This window comes from Syngnathus scovelli, chromosome 1, assembly GCF_024217435.2.
Source record: "Syngnathus scovelli strain Florida chromosome 1, RoL_Ssco_1.2, whole genome shotgun sequence".
Taxonomy (NCBI): domain Eukaryota; kingdom Metazoa; phylum Chordata; class Actinopteri; order Syngnathiformes; family Syngnathidae; genus Syngnathus; species Syngnathus scovelli.
The window spans coordinates 23,999,723-24,017,600 of NC_090847.1; the positions used below are offsets into that span (position 1 = coordinate 23,999,723).

General features: G+C 43.2%; 1 protein-coding gene across 2 annotated transcripts in view; it reads right to left on the reverse strand.

Annotated features, from left to right (window-relative positions):
- Window positions 1-6,119, reverse strand: part of glra1 (glycine receptor, alpha 1) — a 34,377-nt gene extending 28,258 nt beyond the window's left edge. The window contains exon 1 of one of the 2 annotated variants that reach the window (XM_049752070.2): window positions 5,321-6,119. In XM_049752070.2, the coding sequence (XP_049608027.1) occupies window positions 5,321-5,391 (71 nt within the window). In that variant the 5' untranslated portion in view covers window positions 5,392-6,119. The remainder of the gene's footprint in view (window positions 1-5,320) is intronic. The other variant, XM_049752078.2, reaches the window with a different exon arrangement.
- Window positions 6,120-17,878: the final 11,759 nt, after the last annotated feature.

The following is a 17,878-nucleotide window of genomic DNA, read 5'->3' on the forward strand; positions in this document are numbered from 1 at the left end:
CAAGGCGGGACACTAAATAAGTCCAGAGAGGTCGGGACTGACCCGTGAAGGCCTAACTGGGCGGCGCTGCTGATTACATCATCGCTCGCTTGAAATAAGACACTGAAACAACTCCTTCAGCTTGCTTGGACCAGCGCAACCGCACTCGTTGCTGCCCAGTAAGTCACAATGACAATCATGTGCTGGCCCCGCTATATTTATAATAAACCTAATATGATCGAGAATTATTTCCTATTTAGTGGCTTTCAGAAATGCGCAGAGCAGAGAAATAGGGTAAACTCATTATGACTCAACTGTCCAAAAACAACAACCGTTCGACAAGACTCCATCTTTCTAAACTGCCGCAGAAAAATATCTCAGATTTAGTGGGGAAACTAACAAACACCAAGTTCTATGTTTTTATTTCATTTGGGAGGTTGCAAACGCCATGAAACGGAAGGTCAACACAGCGCGGAATGAAAGCAGACCTCGGTTGCTTCGAAGCCTCGTAAGCCGAAGCCCTTGCCGTCGCTTCCTGTTCTCTCGCTCTTATGATCAAAGTTCCGCTTGCTGTGATTATTCCGGATCAATGGCAACGAGAAGAAACTCGGTGTGTGTATGAGTGTGTGTGCGTAATGTGCAGGCGGCGAGCGGCAAGTGGGAGGCCTGCGCTAAGGCCGGCCTGAAATCATTAGCGCTAAGTGTTGCTCATTATGTTCCTCTGAAGACCTCAACTCCTAATTGGCCTCATCTTGCCAAACAACCTCCCTCGTCCCTCAGAGACACTTGCTCATCACGCCGGTCCCACATGACATTCAAACATGTACACACCAGAACCAGGGTCATTTTTTTACAGCGGTTTATCAGAAATGGTTATTCGAGTAATTGATAAAACGGACATTTTTCTTTTCATTACAAGTCGTTTAAAAAAAAAAAGAATCCATCCCTCTATTCAAAACTCATTTTAGCGATCACTAAAAAGACTCACACAATGATGCTTCTACACCTGAAGTCACACACACACACACTACACCAGAGTTAATCTTAACCGTATTCACTACCCCCTCTTAACACATAGTACCACAACACCTCATCATCACTCTTAACACACTCCATACCACTGGATAATTGCCATGAACACCTCCCTGAATAATCACAATTAATACAAACCAAACCGCTAGAGAATCACTGTTGCCATCCTGCAAACCACAGAACAATCAGTCTTAACACATACCAAACTGAAGGAACGTCAATTTGGATAATCATCACTGCACACCACTGGATAATCACTGTAAACACACCACACCCTGAGATCTTAACACAGCCTTGAACACACCACTGGATAATCAATCTGAACTCACTACACCACTAAAAAAACAAATCACTCAGAACTGAAGAATCACCCTAAATACACCCAACACACCTGGCTAACCATTCTTAGCAAATGATAATGCTTCGGGCTCAAAAACACTTCATATCAATATGGGTGGGTGTTATTTTACCCTGTACAGATGATGAATTTATTCATTCAATATTTGGTCATAAAATGATTCACTCATCCATTGCAAGAGGGTGCAACAACGTGACGTTAGTCTCATCAATAGCGTCTGAATACAGGAAAAGAACAAAAAAAAAAACACATTTCTTTTAAACGAGTGCAATCCTGAAGAAGAAGCTCTTTACTGGCCCCAAGGGCCACTTCAGTTTGCAGCAGTGCGGCACAATCAAGCACGGAGAATTACAAAACACACAATTTGAGAAACAAGAACGTCTCATCAAATACAATGAACACACAGGCACACACGCACACACACACACACACATCTACGTCAGGTATCCCGCGCTACTTTTTTATTGACTGCTCAGATCCGTGCGAAAAGGTCAGGCATTGCACTTTTAGTTCCGATCAAGCTAGCGAGCGAGCTAATGATGAAAGCACCCATCGATCAGCAATCAATCAGCCGACACTGATCAACATGTTTGCGCCTCCGGCCGAGCTCAGTGACAAAACCTCTTGGAGGCGCAAGAGAATTTACTCCGCTCCAGTCCACCCACGTAAGTTGACAGTGTGTCCAACTCATTTGATTGCTGGACCACTTTTGAGTTACCGGATATGGGCCCGCATATCATCTTAGGTGGCCCGTGAAAACAAAAATAGTTGAACAATCATTTTTTTTATTTAGAAATTCCACTTTTTTAGTCTTTTCACGACTATGATGTAACCTGTGGTAAAAAAAAAGGAGTGTGTCCCAAATGTAAATAGGCAAACTCCACAAATAAGTGCCAAGAAAAGTCTTGGTGAGTTCTTGGTGGGAAAGATTGGTGGGGGAGTGGGGAGGGCATTAAAGAGGCATTCATCAGGTCCGCCATCCATGGAACGATCAATGTGTACTGATGGGGTGGGGGGGCAATGGGTGATGGTATCAATTAAACGGCATCCAAGCCCGAGGAGCTGAGGTGGCGATATCCCGACAGCGCTTCATTAACTAAACGCCGCACTCGGAATGCCAAGGTCCTCTGCGGCAGCCAGACGCCGGGCGGGGGCGACGTCAGGTATCGCGCCAGTGCGTCAATACTCGAAACAATGAAACTGTTAAGAGGCTGCCTGGGGAAGAACAAGAGGCGGAACACAGAGAAATTGTGTGCAAGTGCTAAAGAGATGTCCAGCAACTGAATCGGTTGACTCTACAACGTGACACTTGAAGTGATTTGAATTAGTCGAGAGATGTGAATGGAAAAATAGAGTAATAAAAAAAAAATAAATAAAAATACAGTTGATACAGTAGTGGTGACTTAAAAACACAAATCCTCTTTTCTCATTGAACTAATTGAGAATACTCTTTAAAAAAGTTGCAAGTTGTTTTGGGATGACATAAAACAGCACATTTTAATGATATTTTTAAAATCCCACAAAATTTCTAGGCAGGTCTTGTCTCTTTGTATCGGTCGATCATATTACAGCTGAGCACGTCCTGCCTAGAATGCTGGTGGGATTCATAATAATATTTCAACTACTCTTTCAGCTCATCAGTACAGCACTAATGTTAGTAACGCTATGCGGATGATAAAGAACATATGACGGCGAGTACTGGTTTGTATATCGTTTAGCAACTTGTGATGGAGACATTTATGTAAAGCATCGCAACACAGACGCTAATTTCTGTTAGCATTAAGCTAGCAGGGTCATATCGTAGTAGTCGTTTAAAATGCACAAGGTGCGGCGTAAATAACTGTAGACTTTCTTCGATAATTGGCTGGCTGTTAACTGGCTAACCAAATTGCTGCTGAATCAAATTGTGAATATCTTCACGATGGACTGTTTTGAATTGCTTGAAGCTGGAAAAAAATAAATCGTGATATGAACAATACAGTTATGGAATTTTACTGCGGCTGAATGTAGTGTGTGTGCGCTGTTGAGGATTCAAGCAGTATTAATCATTTTCATGCGGCGCAATAAAGCAGGAAGGAGCCGGCAGGCCCCTCACAACATTTGCATACAATAAAAATGTGCATTTATATTCCATCACGAGATTCAATAAGAGCGCATAACAATCAAGCCGATGTGATTGGTCCCCGTCTAACGACTCGGCATGGTGATAAGACTCGAGACTCGTCGCGGTCAGCCAATCAGTCGCAATATAGCCCATCACATGTCGACTAGTGGAGCCACAAGAAGATTTTCTGTTTTGGATTGATGACACTTGATGATCGTTTTTTTGCATGTCCGAAAACTGACTCGTCAGCAGTCCCTTATTTGTTTCTATATGCCCAGATGGAGACCTAAAAAAGTTTGTCTCTATGTGGCCTATGTTTGGCGCTCAATGTCACCTTTCAAAACCAAATGCGGCCCTTCTACACAAAATTGTATTTCTTGACATACACACAAAGGCTTGACATTTAAAGCTTTGGCAGCTACAAGCTCATTAGAAAGTTTTTTGCTGTTTTGGCATTTTGTGGCCACTCAAGTCACTCACTGAACTTTTTATTGAATTTCTTTTTTTTTTTTTTTTCCAATCATAAGGGGTAAACTTTCTCAAATGGTTTTGAGATTCTTTTATATGTTTTTTCAATATTTGTAATATTCAATTGAAAAACATTTCCCGCTTTTTGTGCAACAATAAAACTGAATCGATGGTTGAAATTATAATTCTATTCTGTTGACCTGCTTGCTCACAATTGAATTTTAGGGGAATTTTTAAAAAAAATAATTTTAAAATTTGGAGCACATTTTAGATGTAAAATGTTCGTAGGAAAGTGATTTTTTTTTTCCATATCATAAAATCTAATTAATAAAATGGCAGAATTTCCCACCCCTAGCATTGGGGCTGATGAAATTTCTTGCCCTTCCCTCAGAAGCAAGCCGTCCTGTCCTTCTCGGTTCTACAGTCCAAAGCGGCCGCGGCATCCAATGGCGCAGTGGATGATGGGCACGAGGACAATGACTCAACCAGTGGCGTGAGGAAATGTGTCTCTGAGGAGAATGTGAGCGAAAAAAGAAAATAGACAAAAACCGTGACCAGAACTATGATCTAAACCAGAACCCGGATGAGTAATAACACCAGAGCGTATACAAGATGGATTTGGACTCAAAATAGAGCCACAAAAATGACCAGGATTGAGACTACTCAGGACAAAACGAGGTGAGGCGAGGAACATCCTGGACTGGTTGCAAGACAATGTCAAGGCAAATATACGACCAAAAATCATCAATCAATGTCAGACCCTAGTACGTGAATTAAAATGACTGGTTGTCAGTTAATGTTAGGGCAAATTAATGCTCATCAGATTGTGCCACGGTATTTATTGAAAAACATCAGACTGGTCGTCAGTCACACATTGACGACAAACAGACTGGTCACCATCTAATGTCAGCGCAAGTGTAGACAAACAACTGATTGGTCGCCATTCAATGAAGAACCATGGACATACAAATGATGGACTGGTCGCAAGTCAACGTCAGTGCACTTGAGTGAACACTTGAATGGTCGCCATCTGACAAAGCAGTCAGACATAAAAGAGCCAACTATCAGAATGGTTGCCAGGCAATCACACCCACAAATCAGTTGCATTGTGTTTAATGAAGCAAGATTGGAACCCAGAACCTTGACAGTGCAAAGCAGACCGGCCAACCACTTTTCCACTGTGCTGCTACAACGATGTGCAAAATCATTCCAGTCATGCCCAAGTGTGACTTCCCATCGGTCAAGACATCCACCTTAACATGACTGTCCCTAGCTCTGGGTCGCACTCCTGCACCCAATGGCTGCCGCCCCCTCCCATCCAAAAAAGGGACAAACATTCCCATTTGCACTGATTTTGTGAGCGCGCCGGTTGTCCTTACCTGAAGAAGACGAGTGTCTCCCACAAGTAGATGCTGAGCGCGTTGAGCCGACACATTTTGGAGAGTCTCATTTTGTTTTGGGGAGGAGAGGGGCAGGGGTGGGGGCAAAGGAGGGGGGGGGGGGGCGGTCACACTCTGCCAGCCAGAATCTCACCTTCAGGAGGAAGAGTGAGGTGGAGTGGCTCAGGTGTGGGATTGAGGACCTCCAAGGTGACTGACTTGGGAATCGGGGACTACGGGGGCGGGGGGGCAAAAGGGTCCGTCAGACCACGGCGGCCATGCGATCACACCTGTGTCCTCTTCGGGAAAAAGGGGGTGCGGGGCGGGGTGGGCGAGGCAGTAAGGGGGCGTCCGTGTTGGGGCTCCAGAGTGGGATGGGAGGAAGAGGAGGATGAGGAAGAGGAATTCCACCTGCTTACAGATCCTGGCAGCTGGCGGGAAAACGAGCCATATTCCTTCGCGGGGGTGCCGGGGAGGGGAGTCTTGCAAAGTGTTAATCCAAGTGTCAGAGTGGCCACCCCTCGGTGAGGACGAGGATGCCGCCGGTCCTCGGTGCCGTGCACGTCAGCGGCCCGCGCGGTCGTCAGCCATGGTGTGTTGACGCACCGGCGGACGCTCCCATGCGCGCCGCGTCTGCCGCTCCGTGCGCGTCCGCCGTTGCTCGAGCCGCCGCCGCCGCTGCCGTCCACACCGCTGCCAACGAGAGCAAGTTGAGTGGAAGGAAGGAAGCGCCACGCCGTTCACGTCACTCGTCACGTCAGGAGGGACGCCGCGGCCGCGTGTGATGCTCGTGCTGCAGTCATTTAGCAAACTAAGCGCCAGTCCCGCCCCGTTTAAGACACGCCTACCAACACCACTGTTGGCCCGCTGGCGGAAGACCTTCACTGCTGATTGGCCGATACAAACGTCATTCAAACTGCACAGCGATTTTGGAGGCAACGCCACGCTCATATTCATGAGACGTCATAATAAATTGACGTCATTAACATCTAATACAGTTTGAAATCAACTCAATGATTTTTTTTCACGTTCTTTCAATGTAAATCATTCAGTAAAAATTATGTATTCAACTCACTGGGATTTGGTCGCATGCCCCACTGAGCACTGAGTTTTAAGATGAGCCTCAGTTTTATGAAACTTCTCCCAAAAAATAATAATAATAATTTGCATGGTTTCATTACCTAAAACGAATTGTATATTTTATCACTACGTATTGAAAATTCTGTTACAAGTCTTGCAATTAATTGGCTGATTCAGGGTGTACCCTCGCCTACACCCCAAAGTCACCTAAGATAGGCTCCAGCATGCCCGCGACCCTTCTGAGGATAAGCGGTTCAGAAAATGGATGGACGGATAAATAGTTAGAAGTACAGTAAATTAGTTTAATGATTTATACAGTTATCTATTAATACGAAAATTAATTTGAACATGGATTCCTTAATGACAAATCGGGTTAAATTTTACACATGTAAAGCATTACAGTGTCCCAATTGCTCGATTCCAACTGGAATTAGTACTCATAACACAAAGTAAAATCAATTCATCAATTCATAAAATCATAAAATCAATTCATTCTTATTGGGGCTCGCTCCTAAGCTATCCGAAATCTGCGTTTTTAAAAGGATATTTGATGAAGCTGAAAAAAGGCGTTCATGAAATCAATGTGAATTGATGCAGCTGAGGTGAAGGTTGAAAGAACAATTCCGTTCGGACGGCCACACCACATTTTTTTTTTTTTTTTAATCTTTCCATCCTGTTGAGAAGGATGAAAGGCCAGAGGGCATCAAGGTGAGAGTGGTGATCCGTTCGCAAGTAGGTCAGGAAGGCAACCAGGGGGCGGGGCCACACGCGGACCAGCAGGTTGAAAAGACAACAAAGACAACAACAAACATGCTCCAAAATTCTTCCTTCAAAGTAGAACTGCGACTAAAAACAATCTGTTATTCTATTGTTGAATTTAATCATCCGCAAACATAAAGTAGTTTTCCGAAATAAAAATAATCAGGAGGACTGCGAAAATTGCTAACCTGCCTCCTCCAAAAAGCAAAGATGTAATGGCTGTGACACGGAGACGTGCTTCCTTTCTTCATTTAGCCCCGCTAATGAATCTTCGGGAATTTTACACCACGCCATTTTCACCGTCCTCATTTCCACAGCATGCATGAAAGAGGAGGTTTTTGGCGTCAAAGCGACAGCGCTAGAGGGCTCGACTCACCTACACTAAATAGAACAAAGAGAAAAGGAGGCTTTGCAGTCAATTGGGCAAAAGGTGCTTTGTCGCTTTTCATTTTCTTCAAGCTGTAAAAACAAAATCTGACCTTTACTACAGCGTGTGTGTGTATGAGCGTGTGCGCATCCACCACAGCGACACACTTTTTGAGTTTGATGTCGTGACGCAGCAGACTTTTCATTAGGGAATGAAAGCCCACAACGAGCACTGAAATAACAATCAAAAAATCAGAACAGAATCGGTCAGTTAGGAATAGAGGGGGAACAGAATTCATCGATGAATCGGCATCCAATTGATTATCAAGTTTTGACTCAGAATTTTGTTACACTTAAAGATCATATTTGGAATTTCCAACCTCTCGACAAATTTTCTATCAATAAACCAGAGATGAATTATCACCAGTTTGTGCATTTTCTGCTATTTGAAACTGTTGGTGAATAAAGGAATGAAAATTAAAAGATATTTTATAAAAGATAAACTCAGAACGCAGGTACCTGTCATTACCTAAGTCCTGAGTGACCATTTTCAGGTAGACCAACAGGAAGTATCTTGTGTGACCTTCCTGTCCGTGTGAATGTCAGCTCAACATGTAGACAACTTGACTAAAACGAGGGCCTCGTGATCAAGATCCAATATTTCAAAATCAACCAATGACCAATGTTGGAGGGGGTGGCAATCAAAGCTACCCAATAAGAAGAGAAATAAATGCCTGGCCGGATTGGGTCCATGAGAGCCCGACTCATAACGCCGACACGGGTAAGGCGTCAAGGTCAAACACTGGCAGGTTCCAAGGTCATCAATTGTATGCTTGAGAGAGAGCTTTTAATCCCAGATAACAACTCGCTTGAATGGAGCTAAAGGAAAACTATTAGCGCACACACGCACAAGAACGCACACACACGCACACACACGTAGGTAATTAGTTGGAACGTAGCGGTGCAGGACGGGGACGACCTCTAGCCGTACAATGATGGCGCTCATGAATAAAACACTGGCCGTTATAATGCATCCTCTGTCGGAGCTAGAGAGAGAAAATAAAAAATATCTTTTTGCGGTGTATACCTACAGGTTTAAAAAAACAACTGCATAAAAATGAAGTGGAAAAGGGTCGATGATCGTCTGACCATCTTTCTTGCTTACAAAATCCATCAACATGTAAGGGAACATAAATTTCATTTTAATAGCTTAGATACACATTGCAGGGGCGGGCCATTTACTGGCTTTATTGATTAAATTCGGAAAACTATTTCTCTTATTTACAAAAAGAAAAAAACTGCTATTTGTCCTTTTTGTTCTTTTTTCGGCAATGTCTTGGCATGCCACGGGTAAAATCCATAACCTAATCTAATACAAAATGAGTACAAAGGAAGTGATAAATGTTGAATGCAAGACAATCTTTGTATGTCGTAGAGTTGCTAGACTTAGCCTGAGTTGTTAGTTGTTACAAGTGAGCGTTTGCTGCATATGCACGTTCTAATAAATTCATTCCTATAACGTCCTAAAATGAACATTGCAAGCGGCTACGAGAGTTAGCGTGTCTACAAAAATTGGACAAATGTGCTACCCAGACCCACAACTCGCAAACTAGCCAACTAGCATAGCTAACGGTTTGCTTTGACGTTACTCCACAAAGCGGAGCAGAGAAATCGGTCAAGTTACTCATTTTCCGATAAAGAAGTACTGTTACTGTTGTACTGTCATTTGTTTTTTTTTTCCAAGCAGCACATTCATTGACCTGACTTCATTTGGAAGTAAGGCCAAACTATTATCACAAAATCCACAAAATTGCAGCCTGGCTGCTCAGGAATTCATGTAAGACTAGAGGAAGAGAAATGGATTTGGATTTTTGTTTTTTTTGTCATGTTGTTTGGAAACAACGTGGTTGCTGCAGTGAAGGTCGGCCCCAGGAAAGGAAAAGAAAATAAGCGCAAAATGACAGAAGAATGTGAAAGGAACTTTGACCTTGTCAGAGCGGCTGCACTAGCCGCCCGGGGCTCGCATGCTAACCTGCTCGCAAGCGCAAACGACACACACAAAGCCAAAAAGGAACAAAAACAAACAAAACTAAAATGGGAAACTGGAAAGATGCTAGCACATGGATGTCATGGCCTGCGTTGGGAATTAAATGTTACAGAAGTGGCATATAATGAGGTGGCCATTTTGTAGTGCTCTTGCAATTTATAGAACATTTCAATTTGAATTTTTTTCATTTGCATGCAAATAATTTCTCAATGAAAAACTGCCTTTCTGGTGCCTGCCATGTTTTCAATCACAACTGTCCAGGCATGGGCTAGCATCACAATGGGCTGGTATGATAGCCCTGTGGTTGTAAACGATTACTGACTGCTAAGCAGCAGAAATTCCATAGATTTGGACAAGGCCTCGAAACGATCACTTTTCAAAATAGATGCCGATCAATGTGGTAACGGTTGAGTCATCAAGTCATTGTTGCGCATAGAGCTCAATTATCCAATCGATTAATCGAATCATCAGATCAAATTTTAATTTGCATGAAAGTGTATTATGAAACCATGTTGACCAATTTACCAATGTTTATTTGGTATAGTGATGAGAATAACTAAATAACGAACAACACACAAGAGAGACGTTGTACTCGCCTAACTTGACGACATAATGAATGTATAAGTAGCTGACATGAGAGGATTTGAACAATTCTAAGGTAACTTAGTTGATTTTTAAAAGAATTCTCAATGGATTAATTTTGGCTTTAGTTGCACATTTCTGAAGTGATTTTTGCGATATTACTAAACTGCTAACATGCAAGGAATCAATAAAGCTGTCGTGATAGTTTTTGAGGAAACGCATCATGGTGTCGGCAATCATCCGTACTGGCGCACAACACGAGTGCCCGTCCTCCACGTGCGGCTTATGAAAGCAGAAGCGATTGGTGGTCCCGCGCCCGTCTGCATTGTCCCGCCAAGGCCGAAAGCCCAGCTGTGCTCCCGCGGGCAGCGCCAACAGATGCAGCGGCGCCGGCCGGAGATGCACTATCTCTTTTTTCATCCACATGCACTCCCACCAAAGAGGAATAAAACAACAACACAAAAGCTCCTTTTGCGTATTTGTCTTCACACTTGATGGGAGACGTATTCTTTGCGGTTATTTTTGCATGAATATTTGCAGCGGGACGTTCCGGTTTTAGCCCGACGAGCAACTTTTAACGCTGCTTTGGTCTCATCCATAAAAGATGGCGGCACGCATGAGTGAACGTGCTGTCGCTAATGTAGCGCAGCGGGCTAATTGCAAATATTTACTTGACGTAGCATACACATACATATTCATATTATTCTTCATTGTGCAGCCTGTGCGTGCTCCTCAAACTACACTTTAAACTTTTTTTTTTCAACCGCTTCAGCATCTGCTTTTAAAACATCACACACACACACGCACACACACACTAGATTAACTACCTAACAGTTAAAATCCACAATGTTAGAGCTTTCAATCAATCGATTAAGGCCTACACAAGGGCTAAGCACTACTGTCGCACCAAAAGATGCATGGGAGACTTTATCACTGATAATATAATGCACAAACATGAAAAGGCAGAGAGGAAAGTTGGAGAACTACAGGAAAAAAATGGAAGTACGTCACCCAAAAACAATGAATGACCTTGTGGCTCTCAGGCTTACAACCCTAACCCTAGTTTGAAACGGTAGCCCTAGTTTGAATCCCTAGTTTGACACATTCACCCTAGTTTTAAACCACACTCTGAAACCCTAACCCAAGTATGAAAGCCTACTTTGAAACCCTAAACCTAATTTCAAACTCTACTTTGAAACTGTAAACCTAGTACGTATGTATGTAACCCTAGTTGTAAAGCCTACTTTGAAACACTAACCCTAGTTGTAAACCCTAATTTGAAACCCTAACTCTTGTTTGAAACCATAGTAACCCTAACCCTAGTGTCCCATAAAGTCTACAATGGCACTTCATCATTTAGCATTGGGTAAAATTTTGTGCCATTGTGTCCCCTATTGAGTCTCATCATGTCATGGACAGAAGCGACAGGAAGTGAAAGCTCATTGGGGCCTTTTGGGGATATCGTACTGCAGCCGGCAAATGATCCTCCAAGTTTGAGTTTTAAGACGCCGTCACTTCTATATCAGCGACGTCCCTTTCGATGCGTCCTCACCTTGCCTGGCGTGCAAAGACCGAGATGTGCGCACGTTGGCTATGGAGCGAAACAACACACGAGTAGGATGTGAAAGACGGCGGGGCTCACGGAGGAGAGGCGTTACGTAATTGCGGCTGTCGACTCGCGTAAAGCGGACTGGGCCCGCCACTGGCGGCCATATGCTGCTGCGAGCAGGAGGAGCGTCACTTCCACTCGTGTGCGCTGAAGGTAAGGAAAGCTGCGTGCGCCGGCCGGCCCTGACGCTGATGGCGGATGACGGACGAGCCGGATGAGTTGGACTCATTAGACGTGGACGCGCCGCCCAGGGGCCCGGCCCTCGCCGAATACAGGAAAAGCTCTCCCGTCTTGCCGTCGTCACGACAACGCCGCCGTCATGTCAGACACGAGGACGAGGAAGACGAGGCTTTAAACGATGTTACGCTTCGTCCTCTCACATGAGTCACGTCGTACGAGAGCCGCGCCGGTTGACATGCCAGCGCACACTGTGCGGGGCAAAGGTCAACTTGCCCCACGGGCCAAAGATGACAGACGTTGTCTTCTGCCGGCGACCGTGAAACCCGAAAACGAGGACATGTCAAAAATAGAACAATTGGGCGGCTTCTGAATCATGATTGGACCTGCAATTAACAAAAAAATATATACATGTATATATATATATATATATGTATATGTATATGTATGTATATATATATATATATATATATATATATATATATATATATATATATATATATATATATATATATATATATATATATATATATATATATATATATATATATATACACACACACATACTATATCCATATATAAGTACACACATCATATAATAATATACGTACATATATGATGATGATGGTGGTTTCTCTACATTGCTGAGTTTCACCTACCACGCACGAATGGACCTAGAATGAATCCCCTACAATAAATGGGGCTTAAGTGCATATTTAGTCACGTTGACTCATATTCATGACATGGCTTAAAAAGTGAAGACGGGCTGCTGCAATGGGAGTTCTGCACCTGTCTGCTAGCATCATCACCATTTCTACTCATTGTACACTTTATTATTTTACCCACGCACGCGCACACGCACAACTCATTCCGTCTGAATTAATTAAATCCATCCCTACTGCCATCAAGTCAAGAGAGCACCTTTAAATTACAGCAAAGCATCACGGAACGATTTGTCAAAGCCCCGCCTGACACCTTCTATTATTCAATGAGCGTTACCATTTTGTCCAATAACTGATGACAGTGGGGACATCTTTTCAAAAGGGTCCCCGTCGCATGCCACTTGGCCTACCAGTCGTCATTTATTACAATCACAATCAATCCCAAAATGCTTTGTGATCACACATGTTTGTTGATTAATTTTCAAGGGGTAAAAAGAATTAGGAATCAAATGGGAAGATTGCTCGATTTAAGTGTGACGCAAAACAACTTTTAGCTGTTTTAGGTCGCAAACTTTCATGGCATCCATGTTGGCTAGGTTTACACCAATCGAAACGAAGCGCTGTTAAATCACTTGACGCGTTCAACAAGCTTGCAAAACAAAATTTGTAAAATAATGTAAAGAAAATCAAACGTTTCCCTCAAACCAGATGATCATTACGTACGTTTGATGTTCATTTTGCACAATACCGTAAAAGCAATTACATACAGATTACGTTTGCTTTGGAATACATCCATCACTAATGGGGATTAGAATTTAATTCACTCCACCAAGACAATAATTCCGAAAACCTATCACTATATTGCACAAATGTTTAGGTTTTTTATTTCCTTGTGCATTTCTTTTGAATTTCAAATTCATGCATATAAGTATAGTCTGTCCTTTGTTGTATTCATTCAATACCAGAAATAATTTCAAGAAAATCTCAAATCTTTTACTATTAATATATATACGGTATATGGACTGTCTATCTTCTTTGTGTGTTCCAGCAAAGACTGCTTTACCGCTGGAACGTTTATCCAAACAGCCCTCTGCGTCCGTCCATATGGCACATAGATGCCTCATCCAACATCCAGAGAGACGTCAAGACGGAATCTTGCACTCTGCAGGGAAGGCGGCAAATATGGCAGTGGTGGGGGAGGCGCGGCTTGGACCCTCATACACGCTCCAAATAGCAACGAGCGTATGGAACGACCCGTCTGAGGCGTTTGTGGACAAAGCGGCTGCTCAGGTGTGTGCGCAGCGCCAAGGCGCCGCAGGATGTAAAACATTGTGACGCGAGGTCACCGAGACCAGTCGGGCGTCACGACCGGAAACATCCCAGCTTGTGAAGACGTCAAGTCCGCTGCCGAGACGTGTCTGCTCGCCAGATGTAAATCGCAGCTTACAAGGTGAAGGACACTCTCGTGAAAGATGGACGATGTGATACGAGTGAACTGGGCTTCAAGAGTGGACTTATGAAGGATTCCTGGAAAGTGACCCCTAAATGGCCGTTTCAAACAATAATGACAGACTTTCCGTGTCTTTTACGCCATTTCTCGTTAAGATGTTTCGGTGGGACTACTCGTCGACTTAATTTCATGTTCCAAAATCAAACTAGCCTTGGGTACAAAAATAAATAAATAAATAAATAAATAAATGGGTTAGTACAACTATGTCAGTTTAGCCTAACAAGTTTTCTTTAAACCAAAATGGTGGACTCCCTGTGTCTTTGCAGTCATGGCTATATTTTTTGGGGGAGGGTTACACTCCGTAGATTTTATGTTGCTAGGTAAAACTGGCTTCAGGGGCTGAATTTTCAAAGTTGCATTTTTTTATATCAGGAAAAATCAGTGCTGATTTAATAATCTCTGAAAAGAAGGATGTATTTAAATGTTTACATTGTATGGTTTTAGGTATGACTTATTATGATCCAATCTTATATACAAAAATATACATTAGTTGAGGCCCTGGTAGGAGAATAGCTAAAAAAAAAAAAAACAGAAGCATCAAGCAGGAATGTACCTGATGGTGATGATGAATGGCTGAGTTTTGTCTGATCCGAGCTGGCTGGGTAACATGTACTGCAGAGGCGGCGCTTGCAAAATGGAGCGTAGCGACGGCGCCGGCGCCATCTGCCGTGTAGTAAAAAGCATGTTATTGTTACATATTTGTCGCTTTTTATGGCACTGTTGTGATTTTCACACAACATAACAAGATGCACAAGATTTTATTGTGGAAAATGTCCTGCAAAGACCTGACTTGTCTTCTTCTTCAGCATCTGCTGTCCTTTTGAGTCAATGCTGAGAAACACCTTTCTGCTTAATCTTAGTTCTTCTAATCATTATGTTTGATTGATATAGACCAATTGTCTTTCAGACTGTAATATATATGAACGAGGTCCAATCCTAAGCGGGCATCCAAGACAAAGAGATTTTTTGTTGGCTATGCCAGCTAAAGTGGGGCGGAGTTGATGTCAAAACTGGATGAAGATTGAGAGAGAGTTGAAAAAAGAAAATATTCAAGTTGGTAGAAATGTTGATCACAACCGGATATATCAAAAGGACAGGAATTGAACAGGAAGACGGACATTTTGATTTAAAGGTGTTGTTTTGGGTGAATCTTAACTGAGACTTGGTGAGCAGGACGATCTTTGATGAGGCGTGTCCATCAGAATGAGCTGGCTCGTTAACGCCGCTTGGAGGGCGTCGGCGGACCAGGTCGGGACGTTCCCGTCTGGTCGCCGTCTCTTAGTGGCAGAATGGCAGAAAGGGGTCGTTTGGCGCTTGAGCGAAGCGCGCCAATTAGCTGAGCGCTTTGTCGGCGTGGCAACAGCATCATTTTGGCCCAGTGACGTCAGGAGCTCGTTTAACGTCCATCTGCTCACGTCCCCGACAAGAGCGACCGTGTCGGAATGAAACACAGAATGTGAGCAAGGAGGAGGAGGAGGAGGAGATCGAGGTCAGTGCATGAGAGTCAATCTTTACCGCGGGAGTCGTTTTAAACCTTGGGGGCATCTGACGCACACATCTGCTACAAAAGAAATTTGGCATTTGGCAGAAAGGAGGTGCAGCGTTTTAGTCGCTCTTCTTACATACGCTGTGTCGTGTTGAGACAACCATTATAGGATATTTTGATTCGCTTGTCGATTAATGGATGAACAGAGTTCGGAAAAGTTGGAATTGCAATTTCTTTAGTCCAACATCATTTCAAATTGACAGTGCAAAAAAACCAAAAAAAACAACAATACAAATATATTGTGATAAATTTGCTCTGTAACACGGGCGAAAATTGGTAAAAATGCTGATTGTGGTTTTCGAAAATAAAACCGATAGTCTAATTTAGAAAAAGATATTTGCTGTTGAGAGGCTGAGATTTAAAGAATAAGATCTCTAAACAATGACTCGATTGAAAAAATATGGATAGCAAATAACTTGATAATCGATTAGCTATAATGTGATCATTTACTACACGTCGAATTTAGTTTGCGTTTGGAGATTAAATCTGGAATGTTCCATTCCATCCGTTTCCCCTACTTTCATCGATCATTCCCATTTCCTGTCTCAACGTTCTAACCATGCCACCAAATCTCAGTCATCACTCTTCCACCGCTCCCTCACGCCTCCAAGCAGTCGGACATTTTGTTTGACTTCCTCATCCCGATGAAGATGATGTCGGTTATGAAGCTGACTCATCGTTTTCCTTTTTTTTTTAACGACGTCCACATTTTAACGAGAGAAGCTGATAACCAACAAGCGGCGCTGAGTGCACATAAAAAACTTCAACATTGCAAATGTTCTCACCCCCTTACATTTGACTGTTACCGATGGATAAAATCACACCCAGTCAACCACACACACACACACACACACACACACACACACACACACACACCAGCAACACACTCATCTTGTCATTGGTTGCCCCGGAATGAGGAGGTAACCTTGTACAAGGTGTGAGGTGTTAAACGTTCAGCCTCCCGTGGTGAGGACATGAAGAAGGCCAATATCGAAATGGGGCTTTTGGCTACGGACCAACACACACACGCACACACACACACACACACACACACACTGCACTATTTCAACACATTACAACAAATGGACAGCACAGCTTGAAGTCTTCAAACTTTATGGAGGAGTGTTAGCTAAAACACAGTATGAAAGTCCACACACGTACAAAAAACAGGCACACTCAAACACTCATGCACAGTCACACACACACGCACGCGCACACAAAGTAGGTTTTATTATTGTGCTGTCGCTGATGAATGTGACGCCGCAGGGAAGTCAAAGAAAAAGACAAAGGCTGCGTTGGCAATGATTCACTCATTTCCTACTCCCTAATCAAGATACAGTAGATTTGATTTCTTTTTGTAGAATGACTAAAAAGGCCCCTGAAAATAAATTGTGATAAGTGAATTAATGAATGAGTCCAAAGGCAATTCCATTGTCTTGGATGCTCCATCCTGCGCTTGCTTATCTGGGGGTGGGCTCATTGGAGGCAGCATCTTTAGCAGAGAAGCTTCGACTTTCCTCTCCTTAGCCACTTCATCTGACTCTTTCATGGGGATCTCAGGTCAAGTGAAAGACAAGTTCCATCCCGGGGACCATCATAGCCAACTCACAAAACACGTGCAGACTCTCCCATAGAGGACCCTGCAGAGAGTGTAGACCCAGTCCGCTGTTTCCCAGCTGAGACTAATACACTGCCCACCTAAATCTGACATTCGACGACCCAACGGATCTTCGACAAGACCAGCTAGTCCACCTTCCTTCTTTGCATTCATTGTTTGTTTGTGTGAGTATTTGCTGATTTAGTTGTCATTTTAATTGAAATGAAATATTTTCCTACGCTCTATTCAGCATTCTGTTCTTTTTCTACATCTCAACTGTGTGAAGCTTTTTTTCTGATATTTTGCCCGCACCCCACGCTCCGTGATGGATGTCACCGTGGCGCGTGGCATTAGCGACGGTGAGGCGGAACAATTAATTAATCATTAATAAATCACTGTGAAAATGTCATTTCTCATGTAAAATGTCATTTCTAAAATGAAACATGCTTCGCAGCTGCGGGAGAGAGAAACATTTCAAATTCACTCTGGTAATATTGCACATGCATGCACATACACACACACACACACACACACACACGAACGCACACATGAAGGTTGTAAATAAAGCGCGCGTGCATGAAAGGGGCAACGAGCACGGTGAATCTTGCAGGCCGCCCCTTACA